Source organism: Pongo abelii, chromosome 10, assembly GCF_028885655.2.
Source record: "Pongo abelii isolate AG06213 chromosome 10, NHGRI_mPonAbe1-v2.0_pri, whole genome shotgun sequence".
Lineage (NCBI taxonomy): Eukaryota > Metazoa > Chordata > Mammalia > Primates > Hominidae > Pongo > Pongo abelii.
This window is the reverse complement of record NC_071995.2, coordinates 15,041,033-15,059,988: the sequence shown is the minus strand read 5'-3', so window position 1 is coordinate 15,059,988 and position 18,956 is coordinate 15,041,033. Positions and strand designations below refer to the sequence as shown.

Here is an 18,956-nt window from a genome sequence, read left to right as displayed (position 1 = left end):
GAAATTAGCAAAGCTCCAAAAAACAAGTAAAACTCTTAAGCAGGCTGAAATAACTGAGGATCAATCATCTTTAAAATAAATATGTTATTTGTCCCAGATAATTGCAGTGTGTAAGTTAACAAACTAACAGGTTGCAAAATATGGGGCAAAAATAAAGAAAATTATCAATCAGGGAAAAACCTGATGGGTTTCAAGCTGTGTAAAACAACAAAAATATCATTAGCTATGCACTATAAACGAGACATACCTTAGAGTAACAGCATAGAAAGGTTGAAACAGAAGGATAGAAAATGATATGCTAGGCAAATAGTACCGCAAAAAAGGGTAGGTATACATATATATGACATATAAAAAAGAATTCAAGTTGAAAATCAAGTAATAGAACAAAAAAAAGAGATATGTCCTATTGATAAAACAAGTTTAAATAATTCAGGAAAAAACTAATAAATTCACAATCAGAGATAAATCTATGGATGAAGAAAACAAAAGTAATAAGCAATGAACATCCCATTAGCGTGCCAGAATAACAGAAAAATAGAACTGTATACCCAATAAACCCAAAATATAATTTTTTCACAAATATAGCCAATGTACATTAATATTGACCATGTATATGGTGACAAGAAAATCTTAACAAATTCAAAGACAAAAAAAAAACAACACAAGGCTATATTCTGTAGTCATAATGTAATAAATATACCAACAAGAAGACAGAAAAATTATCTCCTTATAAATTAAAAAAAAAACTTAGATGTAGGAGGAAATCAGTGATAAAATACTAACAAAGTACTAACAGAATACAACCTACTGAAATCAGCTAAAATGATATTCAGATTAAAACTGATAGCCTTAAATGCATATATTAACAAAAAACACAAACTCAAAAACATTAATAAAGGCAAAAAGGTATAATCCCAAAGCATGGAATTACAATAAAAGCAGAAAATTATGAAAGAAAACAAATGAGCAAGCAATTAAGGAACCAAAAGCCAGTTCTTTAAAAACACTATTAAAACAGAAAAAAACCTTGCAAGGAAGACAGAGACAAAGCATAGTAAATATAACGAACAACATGAGAAATTATTAAGAAAATATAATAAGGTAACAATTGTTTCAAATATTAAAGTATGTTAAAGTTTATCAATGAATATTAGGGAAAGACTGAGGTATTTTAACTTAATGCAAACTCAAAAAATCAGCTCTAGGTGGCTGCCAAAAATGCTAATGCAAAGTTAAACTGTAGAACAAATAGATAGCCAAGGAGAAGGGGAAAATTTTTAGAGTAATTATGTTTGGTTCTGAGCATCACAGATACAGAAGGACTTATTAATAACTGTGGGATGACCATGCTAAAGAATGCTCTGGAACAGTAAGTTGTATGAGGAAATGTCGGGAAAAAATAAAGGATATTGATATTTAGCCTAGAAAACATAAGAAAATTTTAATGAGCTTTCTTTAAATAGTACATATTTGTCATGTAAAAGAGATACAAGAGAAAGAGAGCTACAGACAGAAAGTGGGGGGCTATGAGAAGCAAAAATAAAAGTAATGAAAGGCAACTTCATCTCAAAATCAACAAATGTTAATTTGTTTGGATGCCCAACAAAAGAAGAAACTGCCTTATGAAAATAGAGACTCTCCCTTCTGTCATTAGAAATGGTGAAATATAAACTAGATAATTATCTGTCAGGAATATCAAACATTAGGTTTCTGTGCAAAGTGCAATATTAGAAACTACCTGACCACTTAGGTTCATTTCATTTTGAAGATTTTGAGATTCTACATTGCTTGCTAAATACATTTTCTTTCTTAAAAGGAACACAAACACTTTTTAGGAACTCAAAGATTTTTATACTCCAAATTTTGGATCATTCACACTCAACTTCAATAGCCTCAAAGACTATATACTTTATCCTCATGACTTTGTTTTTTTGGTGTTTTGTTTTTTTGTTTGTTTGGTTTGGGTTTTTTTTTTTAGAGACGGTGTTTCGCTCTTGTTGCCCAAGCTGGAGTACAATGGTGTGATCTTGGCTCACTGCAACCTCCGCCTCCCAGATTCAAGCAATTCTCCTGCCTCAGCCTCCCAAGGAGCTGGAATGACAGGCGCGCACCACCACATCTGGCTAATTTTTTGTATTTTTAGTAGAAACGGGGTTTCACCATGTTAGTCAGGCTGGTCTCGAACTCCTGACCTCAGGTGATTCACCTGCCTCGGCCTCCCAAAGTGCTGGGATTACAGGTGTGAGCCACCACGCCTGTAATCATACTCATGACTTTTATCTTTGTTTTGGTTGTCTATATACAAAATACACCTCTGTCCTACTATCCCTCATCTTTATTTGCTATGACCTCCAACTCTAACAGCATTCAATAAATTCTTGTTTTTGTCTATCAGCTTTTTCTCTTTGTCTATATGTAAAAACTAGCCCATCTCAACTATCTTCCCAGCCCAGCATTCCCCTAACCAATATAACAGCACAAGAGAAGTTTGAAAAACTTTTTCCTACTGTTTCAGATGTGTATGTCTTCCACACCAAGAAGCATGACCTTCTCCTCATCCAACCTCAAACACATCAATCAAAATTGATTTCTTTCTACTATCATTATTTTGTCAGTCATAGGGAAATTGTTTACTGAGATGAAACATACACAAAAAAGTTACGTTTCTATACTTTAATAAAATATAAACTTTTTTGTTTAAATCCAAGCAACGCTGTCAAAAGGCAACAAGTAAGGAACAGTTCCTGCCCCTGAAACATGAGTGTGGCTTCTATCACAGGGGGCCCCCAGTTTTAAAGTATACAACCATGTAGCAATAAGTGACCAAACTTTCAGAAACTAGAGAACTGGAAGTCCCACCTAAAAGTAACACTTTGATTACAGAAAGAGCCTGCTGCTTGACTTCTAAAGAGGGAGGGAAAGAGCAGAGAGCTGCCTGACGTAATTCCTTTCTTTGATACACTACTCTAAGCTACCTCACTACCACTCTTCACTTTACTCTGCTATTCAACTCTTCACCCACCCTCCAAAAATTATTACAATCAGTAATATATTTCTGGCCATACTGATACGAATGAACACATATATTGGCATTTCTTTATAAGCATACACCTTCATATCTTTACAGCAATGGTAATAGATTATTTTTTATTGCAATGGAATTTTATATTTTTGTATACAATATTTCATGCATAGAAAAAAAGAATAACAAATGACTGTGTTCCTTTAACCCAGGTTAAGAAATATTAAATTTAATGGAATTCCTAATTAATACATTCATTTTAGACTTTTAAAAATCACTTTATTAAAATAATAATAAATTTAAATATAGAGAAATGGAAAGAATAAGGGTGGAAGTAGAAAACTTGACCAAGTTATATGTATAAATATACATTATCTAATGTATGTCAATGAGCCATATTTGAAAACATAAGCACTCTGATTTGTAAAGGTGAATTCAAAGTGGTAAATTTAAACTAAAACTTTATACTTAAGTGAGGTTACAAAATGTCATCTCTCTGCGTGTACCAGTTGGTGTCACTACAAGTGAGAATATAGTAACAGACTATAATGAAAAGAGATCTAAAACTGATTTCTATGTAATATGAACATATTGTATGCATGAGTAATATTCATATATGAAGTCCACTGTTAGTTCATTTCAATTCAAATGTGAAGGAATTTTGAGAAGATGAAAATTACATTTTAAAAAATACCAAATCCAAATGTGGCATTCAAAATCTCCTGAATATTAACATTAAACGATCTACCAATCCTGTTTTCATTAGAACTAAAAACAAACAAATTTTTAAAAACTTCCCAATGGTGAGAGAAAAATATAAAGCCTGGGGGGTAGGTGTCACAGAAAAAGGACCTGAATCTCTTACCTGTGGGCAGCTTGACACTGTGAAAAGGACTTCCTCTTCTGTAAACCACTGCTACTTAGTTCATTTGTATAAACATTAAAAGCTAATGCAGACTTCTAGGTCAGCCTTCTTGAGTCTACATTTCTTGTTTGATTTATATTCATTAAAAAAAAAACAAGAATACAGTAGGTTGGCTACATATTAAAATTCCTTTCAAACAGTGGTTCACATCTGTTGGGTAGTTTATGCAGCATACATCCCATTTACCACAAAAGCCAAAAAACGTCAGACAATATGTCAATGAAGCTCACAGAACACACAGAGTATATCTTCAAAATGACTATTTCAAAGTGAAAATGCCTAGAATCAGAATTCTTTGTACTGCTTTCTATGCTGCCAACTATTAGGTCTGCAGCAACTGTGTGCAGTTAAGTACCTCCCACATATTACCCAATAGTATCAATAGGCATAAACCTATAAAAGAACTAAAAGCTTAAAAGGCTTATAGCTTCTCACTATTTCACACATTCACTGTCAATTGTGGTCTCACTACTGCTATTCTAATGTATCAACTCTGTTCTTTCAGTCCAAAAGGCTGAATTCTTATACATTCCAAACAGAAAATCCATGACACATTTTATTTGCTACCCTAGCACAGCCAGACTGCAGTTACAGCTAGCTGGCGCCAGTAAGAACAATTTACATAAAGCAGTCCTCATTTCATGACCAAACTAAAGGAGAGTACTGCTGAGTAAACCCTCCCCATTCGTTCCCCAACATGTACTGACTGGTTCTAGAATATATCTAGTTATCTACATATATTTGATACACATATTTGAAAAGAATTCAAATCCAGGTAATAAAAGAAAACCAATTTATAATTCTTATATAACTGAAATTCCACCCCCCACCACAAGAAAAATATTTTTAACTCTCAGAGATATTCAAAAGCCTTAGCTTACTTATGGCACAGACCACATAAATTCAACGGTTGCTGTTTAGCAATCATTGAAAATACAAATTATAATTCACATTACCTAAAGTTATCCTCATTCTACTCTACAACTACCTTTCAAATTTTAACTAATCAATTAAATAGTAAACATTATTAAGTAGATTTGCTCTTAGAAGTATACTGTTTAACATTTCACCAAATAATAAGAATTGTGTACCTTCCTGTATCACTATTATGATGGTTAAATAATTCAACACATTTACCACTAGTTAATATTACCAAAGCATGTGCTGAGTATAAAAACCTAGGCATATTAAATTACGAATGTCTTCCCAAGAAAATATTCTGTCTGTGCCACGTTCTTTTCAAACTTGTATCATTCATGTATTGTTTTTACTGGCCAGATCTGACAAGGCAAGAGTTGAGTCATTATCTGCAAGGCCCTTTTTTTTATTTTTATTTATTTTTTAGTTAATTTATTATCTACTAATACATAATTCTACTCCACTACCATTCTCATTAAGACTAGAGATATATTAAATTTCATCTTAAAGTAACAATCCAGAAACTAGTTTAGTCCCGCATCTGAAATAATAAAATGAAAAGAAGTACTTAAAATGCTAACTAGGGGTTATCCAAAATATTTTCCATATTTTTAAATCTTATTTTCAGCTATCTTCAACATACTTCTTAAGTTACCACTATCACATAAAAAAGATAATGGGGCTATAAATGAGGGGACGCATAAAGTTATCATTTATCAATAGCAAATGGTAGACTTACATAGACAATCAAAAATATTACCTAGGTTATCAATGATAAATTTCCTCAAACAACTATATTCTCTTCTCAGGATCTATGACCCACCAGCAGCAGAAGAAGTGATAGGGACAAATATAATGATACAATTTCATGCATAAAGTAACTCTTGGTTGGAGGAAAGATCTTATATCAAAAGAGCTTTCTAAGTACCATATACTGATCATAAAATATGAGTTGAGAAAAAATGTTAGAAATAATCTAAGCATTGAGAACAGAATCTAGAAGTTAAAAATTAAAAAAAGAAATCACTTATTATACACCTTACAGTTTTAATTTTGCTCTCTTCCTACTTGTATCACGCATCCAACCATGAATAAAAGTACTTGAAAATCAAAAGACCTAAAATAATTTAGTCCAACATAAAATATAGTGTAAATAACATGGATGTGAGTATTTTTAAGCCAAATAAGCTAATTACTTGACAGTGAATTATTCATCAAAAGAAGCTGAAAATCTCCACAACATGCTTACTAAAAGTACTAACAATGGCAACTGTTGATCTAGCTCGCTGCTAAAATGAATACAGTAAAGACTGGTGTTTTATTTTCAACCCACTATAGATCAATGCTATTGTAAAATATGGTGGCAATGAATTACTTGAAAAATGAAATTAAAAATAAGGCATATAAAATGAGTCTTAATTGTTTTGACTCAACTGACATAAAATTACATTATCAGATTTATGTAAAAATTTCTATAAACTCTCAATTTCAGTTCTTATCTCACAGAGGACCAGAAGCAAACAGTTCTCAGACTAATCACAGGCCACATTTTGTGTAGTGCTCATCTAGCTCTTAGATACCTATTTTACCCTACCACCCCACAGCATTCACAATCCTTAAGTATTTGCAACCTTCTCTCGTATTTATTGTCTGTGTCTTCCCACTCCCTCCACAAGTGTAAACTCCATGAGAAAGAGCAAGGATCTTATATGCCAAGCATCAAACAGTACCTGGCAAATAATAGGTGCATAATAAATAACTGTTACATTTGTTGAGTAACTGATCAATTCACAGTCTATTTTAGTTTTCACTCTACCATGCTGCCTTTGCACAAGTAAGAATTCTTATTTTGTCCCCTTTAGACTCTTCAAAGTCTTCACTTGGAGATTCTAAAGATCCTACTCTCTTGACATTTTTACTGTAAATCAGCCAGGCCCCTAAAAACGCCCTCTCCCTAAAGATCCTTTTCTAAACTACCCAGTAGACCAGATTTCTCCCAACTCCATTCTTCCTGAAATAATGATTTTTAAAAGAAAAAAAAAAAGATCTGTGCTAAAGGGAATCTTGTGAAACAAATGCAACCAATATTTAATTTGTGCTACACTTCACTTGACTTTATATTTGTTATCCTCATTTAAACCCCAATATTAGTTCTTTATGATAAACATTATTCCCATTTTAAAAACAAGAAAAACTGAGGTTCTGAAAATAAGTAACTTCCCTCATTCCATAAAAATACCTAAGACTTGGCCAGGCGTGGTGGCTCACACCTGTAATCCCAGCACTTTTGGAGGCCGAGGCAGGCAGATCACTTGAGGTCAGGAGTTCGAGACCAACCTGGCCAACATGGTGAAACCCCGTCTCTACTAAAAATACAAAATTAGCCAGGCATGGTGGCGCACGCCTATAATCCCAGCTACTCAGGAGGCTGAGGCAGGAGAACCGCTTGAACCTGGGAGGCGGAGGTTGCAGTGAGCTGAGATGGCACCATTGCACTCCAGCTTGGGCAACAAGAGTGAAACTCTGTCTCAAAACAAACAAACAAAATACCTAAGACTTATTAAACACATAATCATAAATAGATACTGTACTTTGAGCACTATATATCCATTTTTCATATAACCTATAACTAATGAGAGGAAGAACATGGATTCACCCTGACTCTGTTTGACTCAAAGTTGGTGTTCTTCCAACGACCCATCTCATTTAATGATCAGGGATAACACAAAGAGGTTAAATATTTATCCAAAACTATACAATTACTTAATAACAGTACTAGAGCAGAAGTAATCTTTTCCTAACTTCTATACTAATGTTTTCCACTATGTATGCCATGGTACAGGTATTTCTACATCCAACAAAGGGATACACCAGTCAGATAGTTCTACTGGCAGTTGGCTAGCTGTATCTGGCTTACTTCAGAAGGAAAGACAAGATTCCCTCAGGCAGATGCAGAAGCAACTCCTCAGACCTCTCTCCAGTGTTAAGGTCCCTCTTTCACTAAACTGATAAAGATTTGCTAAATCAATCTGTGCTGTTTTCACAATTTCCATATTCACATATTAATGACTAATAACAGACTGTTACAAATCACCAACTGAGAACTCTTTGTGAGAGTTCTAACCTGGGCAATTAAAAAACAATCACTTATTTGAATAGACATTAGGCTTTCTCTCAAATCACTTTCTCTTTTCAAAGTGTGAGGAGCAGTAAAGCAGGGGAGTCACTGTTTCCTGTGCAAGTTAATCACTTTTTCAATTTTCTCTAAAGTTGAACTCTAACTAGAAAACCATTTTCCAAAAAGGCATAACATTCTTTTAGCACTTCCTTAGACTTACCAATGTCGTGGTATTATTTGAATGTTAACAAGCTGGCTTTCACTCTGGGAAATGTGGAATTCAAATTTAAGTCAGATCAAGATTATAAATTATCATGTTTCATGCATCATCAAGGTAGTCTTCACACAGACACTGTAAATGTTAAATTAATAAATATAAATAGATGTAAGTTTTCAACAAAAATAAAGTTTGTAATGGCCTAACAGCCATTATCTAATCTAGTGTACGGTTAAGAAAACGTTCTATTAGGAAATTTACTCATTATTTTCAGTGATAAAACTTCTTAGCTCAACTAATTTAAGCAAAAATCTTTTATAAAATGTTATTTCATTTATCTGTTCAGTAAACTGCATAGCTTGAATACACTTTAACTTTTTCTTATTCAGTATCACCATTAAGAACATCAAGTTGATAGTGATGTCCTTTAACACAGTGGTAACATTTAAAGAAAACAGAACTGATTATCACATAAAAGATCTCAAGGTACTTAGATGTTTCTAATTAGTATTTCTTTAATCTCTTGACTTTCAATCGTTACTTGTTATACCATTGGATCTCTTTCATTTGGCTCCCATGGCACTCTATATAAAATTAGTACAAAGTGAAAGGTTACAAAAGGTGTCATATCTTCTAAAGAGTAAACTGACTTTATATATTCTAAGTCTCTCCTACCAAGTAAAGTAGGCTACATTTTACTTATGTTTACTTTCTTTTGGGTTAGAAGTTATATTTTAGATATTTAAGGCTGCCAATAACCTATCAAATACGTAGGATAGGTCTTTAGAACTGTCTTCCAAGGCCACGCAGGTAATGCGATTCAGTGAAGAGGACCAGAGGTGGGCAAGAGAAGGCCCTATCTGAAGGCGACAGCATCTATACGCAATTGTAGATTGCTATTCTCAAGCAAAAATGTTGTTTGCTTTTCAAGAGGCACGACATCTAGATTTTTAGGTAAAATCTGACAACTTTAAATGTTAACAATTAGAGAAATGGGGCCGGGCGCAGTGGCTCACGCCTGTAATCCCAGCACTTTGGGAGGCGGAGGCTGGCGGATCACTTAAGGTCAGGAGTTCAAGACCAGCCTCAACATGGAGAAATCCCCATCTCTACTAAAAATACAAAATTAGCTGGGCGTGGTGGTGCATGCCTGTAATCTCAGCTACTCAGGAGGCTGAGGCAGGAGAACTGCTTGAACCTGGGAGGCAGAGGTTGCGGTGAGCCGAGATCGCGCCATTGCACTCCAGCCTGGGCAACAAGAGCGAAACTCCGTCTCAAAAACAAACAAAAAAAAAAACAAAAAACAAACAATTAGAGAAATGGGCTAGTGACTAAAGAATAAAAGTAAGTTTGCTGGCTGCCAGTTTATAGCTCTGAAAATGAATTTTTTTGAAAGAGAATTTACTGTTTTTATGATTCTTATTTGTACTGAAACACAGGAAACTCTAGGCCGTGAATTCAAGTCATGTTTTTAGATAAGTTATTTTCTCACAGTATATTTGAAGAACTCAGCCAGACTATACCCAAAACATTTCTCCTACTCCTCTAAATTCTGTAATGTCAACATTCTATATTGGCTTTACTTAATAAATACATCTGCCATATCCATACACAACAAAGGATGGCTAATTTATGCTAACAGAGTAGGACCCAGTACTACAAAAACGAATATATAACATCACTAAGTGGATATGATGTTACTTAGCACTTCTTGCTTCTGAGCATGAGTTATATAAGAAATTTCCCATAGTTTTTAAATATACACTGATCCAATCACACTTGAACAGGTACATGACACCTGAGAGGCAAATAAACTGAAATGCATTCGGATATTACTGAGAAAATTAGTATGCAAGATTTTTGCAGAGTATTTCAAGATACTATTCTGAAACATTATGTAAATTGATTCTGAGCATATGCTTGCCAAATAGATAGGAATTTTCCCCCATTTTATAGATGAAGAAATAAAAATCAAAAAATTGGATGAACACAGGGCACAATGCCTCATGCCTGTAATCCCAGCACTTCAGGAAGCTGAGGTGGTCAGATCACTTGAGGCCAGGAGTTCGAGACCAGCTTGGCCAACATGATAAAAACCCCGTCTCTACTAAAAACACAAAAATTAGCTTGGTGGCACATGCCTGTAATACCAGCTACTCAGGAGGCTGAGGAACAAGAATTGTTTGAACCCAGGAGGTGGAGGTTGCAGTGAGCTCAGATTGCCACTGCACTCCAGCCTGAGAAACAGAGTGAGACTCTGTCTCCAGTAAAGAAAGAAAGAAGGCTGGGCGCAGTGGCTCATGCCTATAATCCCAACACTTTGGGAGACCTAGGCAGGCGGATCACTTTAGCTCAGGAGTTCAAGACCAGCCTAGCCAACATAGTGAAACCCCATCTCTACTAAAACTACAAAAATTAGCCGGGCGTGGTGATGGGCGCCTGTAATCTCAGCTACTCAGGAGGCTGAGGCTGGAGAATCACTTGAACCTGGGAGGTGGAGGTTGCAGTGAGCTGAGATTTCACCACTACACTCCAGCCTCAGTGACAGAGTGAGACTCCGTCTCGAAAAAAAAAAAAAAAAAATTAGCAGGGCACAGTGGTTCACGCCTGTAATCCCAGCAATTTGGGAGGCCAAGGCAGGCAGATCACCTGAGGTCAGGAGTTCGAGACCAGCCTGACCAACATGAAGAAACTTCATCTCTACTAAAAATATAAAAATTAGCCGGGCATGGTGGCGCATGCCTGTAATCCCAGCTACTCAAGAGGCTGAGACAGGAGAATGGCTTGAACCCAGGAGGCAGAGGGTGCAGTGAACCGAGGTCGCACCATCGCACTCCAGCCTGGGCCACAAGAGTGAAACTCCATCTCAAAAAAAAAAAAAAGGTAAGAAAGAAAATGGAATAAGCTCGTCAATGTCAGAAAAAGGTAGCAAAAACAGTATTCAAATTCAGGTTTGGACCCTTGACCAGTGCCACCATCCTAACATTTCTCTTAGAGGCTTATGCAGATGAAATTGTTCATGAAAAAGGGTAAACAAAAAGGGAGAATTTTTAAAAGTGACAAAATAACATCATAAAACTTCAATTATTCAGCTCCCAGATTTATTATGCCCTCAATTACCCAGCATAATAGCTAACTGGAACTTGGAACAGAAAATTTGAGAACTATCACCAATCCCAAAAGCAATCATCTCATTAAGGGGTAATTTATGCTTACAGTTGCAAAAATGCAACACAGCAGGGAAAGAATTAGCAATAATATCCTGAGTAACCATAGGGCATTAGTATTTCCTCATGTACAAGTAATAATCTTGTAGAGGGCAGGGGTAAATATTACAGTTAGCAATAGAAGGCAAAAAGACTGGGTTATTAAAATTTCCCTAAGATCCCACTCAAGACCAGCATAAACTGCTCAATAATTTCAACATGGACAGTTTTTCTACATTATATAAAATGTTTTGAAATACACGTATTTTTAAACACTAGAGTCTCCTCCCCTCCCACTCTTGCCACCAAGATAGTGAGCTGTTATTACTATTAAAAGGCATGAAAATAAGAGTGACTAAGGTCACAGCACATTCACTTTTCTATGTCATACTCACTCCAAGGATAACCTTACTGAAAGGAATGATGAATAGAATCCCTCAAACACGTTGAAATGTTTTTGTTTTTCTTTTTTAGGGACAGTTCATATGACTGAATGATTTACATAAATTAGTGTTCAAATTATGAGAATCTACTATGTCATATAAGACAGTCCTAAAGATTTTACAATGTAGTGACTAAAGTGAAACAAAAATGCTAAAGCTGTTGATGAAACTGAGATAAATACTGATCCCAGAACATATTTTAAGCCACTAAATAAATGGACACTGATTCAGTTAGGAAAAACAATTATTTTGTTTAAAAAAAAAATGTAACTAACAAATATAAACACAAGGCTGTGACAAGTCAACAATTTTAAACTGTTAAGTCATATACATATAGATCTTATATTCTATCTTCATGAACATCAAAAATCAACATAACGAAGACACATTCTAGAATAATTTTCAAACTGAATTCCACAGTGCCTTAAGAGGCCAAGGTTCTACAAATAAGTCAACTAGATCTGGATCTAATACAAGATTATAATTGTCATGTATGATCTCGTTTCAAAGTTTTGTTTCTCTTAATAGCATAATTATTCTCATTTTATTAAATATACATGGCATGTGAATAAGTTTACAATATAAAATCAGTACATAACAATAAAATATCATGTGTCCTTTTGTTTCTTAAGCCTTGCAGAATTAAGCAGAAACCATAAGTATCCCTTTTATATATTGGAATCCTCCCTAAGAGTTTAACTTGCAAAAAGTTTCTGTTTTTAGAAAGCTGCTCTACTCAGAAAGTTTAGAACTTACTGTTCTATGTCATATAAGTCAGGGATATATTCTTAATACTCTACGGACAAAACCAGGAGTATATTATACCAACTAAAAAATACTTTAATAGGTACTACGATTTAAGTATTGCTGCTTAAAGTATGCTTTTTCTGCTATCTGAAATACTATGTGAATAAGAATTTCATTCTCCCATCTTTCTGGGTAACCACAGACTTACAGTATCTCAATAAACATTTCTACTCCAGAACAATGTTAAGAAAACTTTTTAAATTTTTTGAAATTAAATTTACAAAATCATTGAGCTATATTTCTTTTAAATATAACTACAGGTTTAAATTAAGACTAAAATGAAAATATCACAATTAACCGAGTACTTCAGCTCTGACGGTATTTGAATACATTAGATATATTTTTTAAAAAGAGGTATCCATGACTAGATGTGAATTTATTTCTAAATTCAAAATCTGAATCTGAATGCCAACTTAAGCAAAAAGTAATTTGAACAAAGAAGCAAAGCAGCATTAAAAATGTCAAAGAGTTGGATACTGGGAGGAGGCAGCATGATGAGAAAGAATTGCAACCCATAATGCCAAAAAAAAAGATTTTGGACAGTATTAAAAATTTTTTTTCATGATTTATATAATTACCCTTCTTTCCAAAAACCTTCCACACAATACCTCACAAAAACGTAGAAAAATTGTAGTCTTTGTGCAAAACAAGGCTTATTTATGGATCCTTTAAAAAAAAATCTATTCAGATAATATATTGTTTTAATTTCTACAAATAAATACCAAACACACTAAAATAGCCTACACAAAAGGAATATTACATTAATTAGGGCCAGAAATGCACTACTATGGTGATCAAATGTTCTGGCAATGACAGAACATAAAATGGTGAGAAATTACAGGAATTTAACCTTTGACCCCACCATGCTATGTACTGTTTCCATAATAAAGGCTTAAAGGTTCTACCAAACATTTCAACTTTTTAAAAACCAAGCTCTAAGTTCACCCTTCTAAGTAAACTCAGTTAAATTCCTTTTTAAAAAAGAAAAAAATGAGAATGTTTAAGATAAAGAGTAATTGGTTCTTACCTCTGGTCCTGATGCATGTGACAAGTCTCCTCACTGGCATACTTGCTGCCTAAGCAGCTACAAAGACTAGGTTAGCAGCCATTTTGAGACAGCTGCACAGTCTCAGTTGCACAAAAGTGTAATTAAGATGGCTGCAATGTGCACTCAAGAACTCACACAGTGAAAACTCAGCTATGTAACAAACAAAGCCCCTCCCACTTTGTCAGCCTGCAGGAAACTGAACATAGACAACAGCTAATGCATATACTGCAACAAACAATGCAGCTACATAGGACACAGAAAAAGAAAACAGAAGGCAGCAAGCCAGTTTTGTAACATAATGCCTGTGAATCCCGTCTTGCAACACAGACTTTGGGCACATCCAGATCCCAAACAACTTGAAATCCATGCCACATATTAGCAGTTACAGAGATGGAGCCAAATCACACAGAGCAAACATCAGGGAATTCGCTTGAAAGAAAGCCTCCATTTCAGTCCAGAAAAAAAAAAAAAAAAAGTTAAACCTTGCTCAAGGCCTTTTTTTTTTTTAACCTTTTATAGTTTTATCATGAAAAGAATTTCAATTTTATAATTTCTAGAAAATTGTTTAAATCCTGAAAATGACTTGATTGATCAAGTTAATTTCTATTTATAGAAGGCTAAAGATTTTCTCCACAGAATCTAAGCCCCAAAGTACTCAAATCTAGCAGAACAGTTAAAGCCTACAATTAAATTTTTGAACTTTGACAACAGAGTCTCTAGAAGATGGCAAAAAGCTTATTTTGAGTAATTTACCATAGATATAAAAATAATTTCTTCTCTTCAGTAGTACAGATGGTCACAAACATTAACATCCCCAGGTGAGTGTTTAGTCCCAGGGCAAATTACATTTCATGCCCTGACACAGACCTCCCAACTTTTTGATGTGAGTGAAAAGCAAATAAAAACAAAGAATTATAGGCACCCTGATGGAAAGAAGGGAATTTTTAAAAAGGGTAAAACTCAGTCTAATAATGGATATATTTGCAAGACAAATTTGAAAGAGCTCCAACAAATATGGGTTGGCAGAAACGTATCAATCAAAGAGAAGGGAAGGACAAAAGCACAGAGAGAACCTGTTCACATCAGCAATAGAATCCACTTTTCTTTCTCTCTTCCTCAGTCTACCTTCCTAAAATCTAGCTAACCTGTGTATCTGGTTCTATCTATCACTAAATATAGGTATTTACTAAAACGTTTTAAGGGTATAGGTGAGTAATAGGGATAATATAGCTAAAAGGAGACTGGCCCTATGACTTGACGATGGTTCAAGCTGAGCAATGGGCACACAGAATTTATTATCTCATTCTATTTCAGTATATATTTGAAATGTTCCATAATAAAAGCTTTTAAATTACTTATCTTTAAAAGGTCCTTATGTATTTTCCATGAGGCAAAATGAATAATGTATGTAACAACTTAAGTGTATCAGAAAAAAAAGTTATACTTGATCCAAGCCATATTAATTCTTTAAAAATACAACTGTGATTCTCAAGCAAAGACTATTCATTAAAAGCAAGATTTAGGCCAAGCACAGTGCTTCACGCCTATAATCCCAACACTCTGGGAGGCCAAGGCGGAAGGCTCTCTTGAAGCCAGGAGTTTGAGACCTGCGTGGCCAACAAAGCGAGATCTCTTGTCTCTACAAAAAAAATTTTTAAAACATTAGCAGGTGTGCTGATATGAACCTGTAGTTCCAGCTACTCAAGAGGCTGATGCAGGAAGATCACTTGAGCCAGAAGTTCAAGGCTACAGTGAACTTGAACCACTGTACTCCATCCAGCCTGGTCAACAGAGCCAGATCCTGTCTCAAAAAAAATTATAATTAAAAACAAAAGCAAGATTTGGTAAATTGAGAAAGGCTGGAACAGAATTGATATTACTGTAGCACTGGAATCTATGTTTAATTGGGGAGTGGGGAAAGAAGGTACAAATAGCCAAAATATTCAGAGCTGCCTAATGAACACTTTCTCACATTCTGGAAGCAAATTGTTTTTAGGAAGTCTGATCCACAAAGATTTAAATTATGGAACACACGGTCAAATGGATGATATCTTCTTCAAGCCTCCCTTCTCTTGCCAAATACTTTTCCAATGTAAATCCTGACTACTTTTTTCTTAGTCTAAACATAGTCTACCAAGAGAAAGCTGCTGGCTACTAATAATACAGGTTGGACATCCCTAATCCGAAAATCCAAAATTCTCCAATAAGATTAAATAATTTCACAAAACTGATACAAGCAGAAATACAACCCAGACAACACTTAGTATCAGCCAACAGAGCTCTATCCGTCCCTTCACACATTGGTTCTGTTTCTGTGTCTGATGAAACAGTTTAGAAAAGGAAAATAATTAGGCTGTTATTCAGATAAACAGTGTCAAGGCCAACACCTTTATCCCAAAGAAACTATCCTATTGTAGTTTACTTGATATATCCTTTACATGATTCAACCTATATTACCCTATCACTGACAATTCTTTCCTTACTCCCTCCTTACTACGGACAACCCCAAACCAGGTATCATTACTCTCTCAAGATCTTTTATGCATATCATCATTATACTTACCACATTTCATTACTTGTATCTTTATGCAAATAATCTTTATATAAGGATATAAATCACATCTTAATTCATTTTCCATTCTCTTCCACAGTATAGAACACAGTTATTTGCTCAATAAATAGTGAGCTGAAATTCTCAGTGCTTTTGTTTCTACCACAAAAATCTCAAAAGAACCTTCATTTTTAGGATCTCAACTCCTACTTTCTAGGAAGAAGTCAACTAATATGTCAACTAAGATTTTAGTCTTGGCCTAAAAACATCTGCACTTCAGAATCCAAGATGGAAAAAATAACTTTTGTAGGGCACTTTTCAGGCACTACATAGGAACTACTATGTGCTTATGATAGATGACTCTGAGAAAATCTACAGGAAACATAAGTGATTTACTTTTAAGTTTTATTAATATTACTAAAAAAGCAGGATTCACCTTGACTGTACAATGTCACAGGTTATAAGAAATTTGTTTTATATTGGGTCATTTGTAATGAGACCAATCGTTTATTTATAGAAGCATAAATACTTGCAACCAATTTCTAATGTTCAGTAAACAATTCCATGACTATCCAATGTTTAATCTTTTCCTAATTAAAAATCAGCACTTTTCACAAGTCTTTTTGTTTTTTCGTTTATTTGTTTGTAGACAGGCTGGAGTGCAGTGGTGCAATCATGGCTCAGCTTACTGCAGCCTCAACTTTCTGGGCTCAAGAGACTCTCTCACTTCAGCCTCTGGAGTAACTGGGACCACAGGTGTACACCACCACAACTGGCTAATTTTTAAAATTTTGTGTAGAGATAATGTCTCGCTATGTTGCCCAGGCTGCATTCAATTTTTTTTTTATTTCACTCTTGCAATGACCATGTAAAATAAGAGTGCTACAATCTCAAATTTTTATGACCAGAGAATGTAATCATTTGCCAGGAGTCACACAATTAGTAAAGACAGAAAAAAAAAAACCTAGAATTAATTCTAGTCAACCATTATATTTTATATATATTATACTATTTGAAAACTTTGCATATGCAAATTACTGAAAACTATAGAATCTAAAGAAAAAGTTTCACTGTATTTGGTTGACAGTAAACATATGTTTTATTTATTTAATTAGGATGCTCTAATTGTAAGTTATTATTAACATTACACATATTTAAATCTAAAAGGCATGTTAGAATGGTATTAAGATGATGAACCAAGAACACCTAATCCCACTAAAACTACATAAATCCTAAAAAAACAGAGAGAAATAAGAGGTAACAGCTACTAAGATTTGGGAAGCTGAAAAATAAGCAGGACTGGCCGGACACAATGGCTCATGCCTGTAATCCCTACACTTTGAGAGGCCAAAGTGGGCAGACCACTCAAGGCCATGAGTTTCAGACCAGCCTGACCAACATGGCAAAACCTCGTCTCTACTAAAAATACATAAATCAGCCAGGCATGGTGGCGCACCTGTAGTCCCAGCTACTCAGGGAGGCTCAGGCACAAGAATCATTTGAACCTGGGAGGTGGAGGCTGCAGTGATCCGAGATAGAGCTACTGCACTCCAGCCTAGGCGACCGAGTGAGACTCTGTCTCAAAAAAAATAAATAAATAAGCACGACCAGTTGTAACTAACGTAGCAATCCCTAACACACAATATTCCAAGCTGCAGTGGTGACAAGTTAAGAACCAATCCGATTTACCTGGCAGAAATCTGAAAATCCTCAAGAGGAAGTAAAAGAACCAAGCACCTTTGAAAATCAGAGTGAAGAGAGCAGAGAGAAAAATAAAATGGCCAAAACAGTGACAGCTGTTTAAGAAGCAGAAAGATATCTTAGAAGCCTTTACCAAACACATTTAACAGTGACTATCTGCTCCTCCCAACCCTAACAAAAGTCTGAAGACAACATCTTCAGTTAAAAATGAGAGTACCTGGCCAGGCACGGTGGCTCACGCCTGTAATCCCAGCACTTTGGGAGGCCAAGGCAGGTGGATCACCTGAAGTTAGGAGTTCGAGACCAGGTTGGCCAACATGGCAAAACCCCATCTCTACTAAAAATACAAAAATTAGCCAGGTGTGGTGGCACACACTTGTCATCCCAGGTACTAGGGAGGCTGAGACAGGAGAATCCCTTGACCTGGGAGGCAGAGGATGCAGTGAGCCAAGATCGTGCCAGTGCACTCTGGCCTGAGCAAGAGTAAGATTCTGTCTTAAAAAAAATAAAATAAAAACAAAACCTGAAAGTACCATATCAAAAAGAGAAGGACTAAGTCCTGACTGCAGAAATCCCTAGTCCTCTTCATGAATCTCCCAGACTGCTGGAAATCAGAGCCTATTTCTCTATTTATAAAAATGGAAGACTATTCCCTGAGGGTGTCTGACCAGCACAAGACATAAGACCGAAGGTCTCTGGAGAACTTTCCCAAAATGGCTGACCCAGATCAGCCTAAAGGGAAGTTTCAAACTGTCGAATTTAGATAAGGCAATCAACTTTTGAATCTTCCACATCACATTATGCAGTTAGCTAAGGAAGGCAATTGAGAAAAGTTTCCAACATGACAGAGACCAAAAGAAAACGAAAATAAAAAAAATACATGAAGCAAAAGACTATGCAGGAATAAGAAAACTTCAAAAAAATTAATATATGCAGACAAAATGTTACATTCGTGAGTCAAGAATATAATGCTATAGAAAAGGAATGAAAATTAAGAATA

At 35.1% G+C, this 18,956-nt stretch overlaps 1 protein-coding gene across 4 annotated transcripts in view; it reads right to left on the bottom strand.

The window, feature by feature from the left end:
* The window catches only part of ATF7IP (activating transcription factor 7 interacting protein), a 116,786-nt gene extending 102,639 nt beyond the window's left edge, over positions 1-14,147 (bottom strand). For 2 of the 4 annotated variants that reach the window (XM_024256545.3, XM_009247500.4), the window contains exon 1: positions 13,684-14,147. In XM_024256545.3, the coding sequence (XP_024112313.2) occupies positions 13,684-13,700 (17 nt within the window). In that variant the 5' untranslated portion in view covers positions 13,701-14,147. Of the gene's footprint in view, positions 1-3,887; positions 8,177-13,683 lie in introns of those variants that run through there. The other 2 variants (XM_024256544.3, XM_054526874.2) reach the window with 2 other exon arrangements.
* Between the last annotated feature and the right edge of the window lie 4,809 nt (positions 14,148-18,956).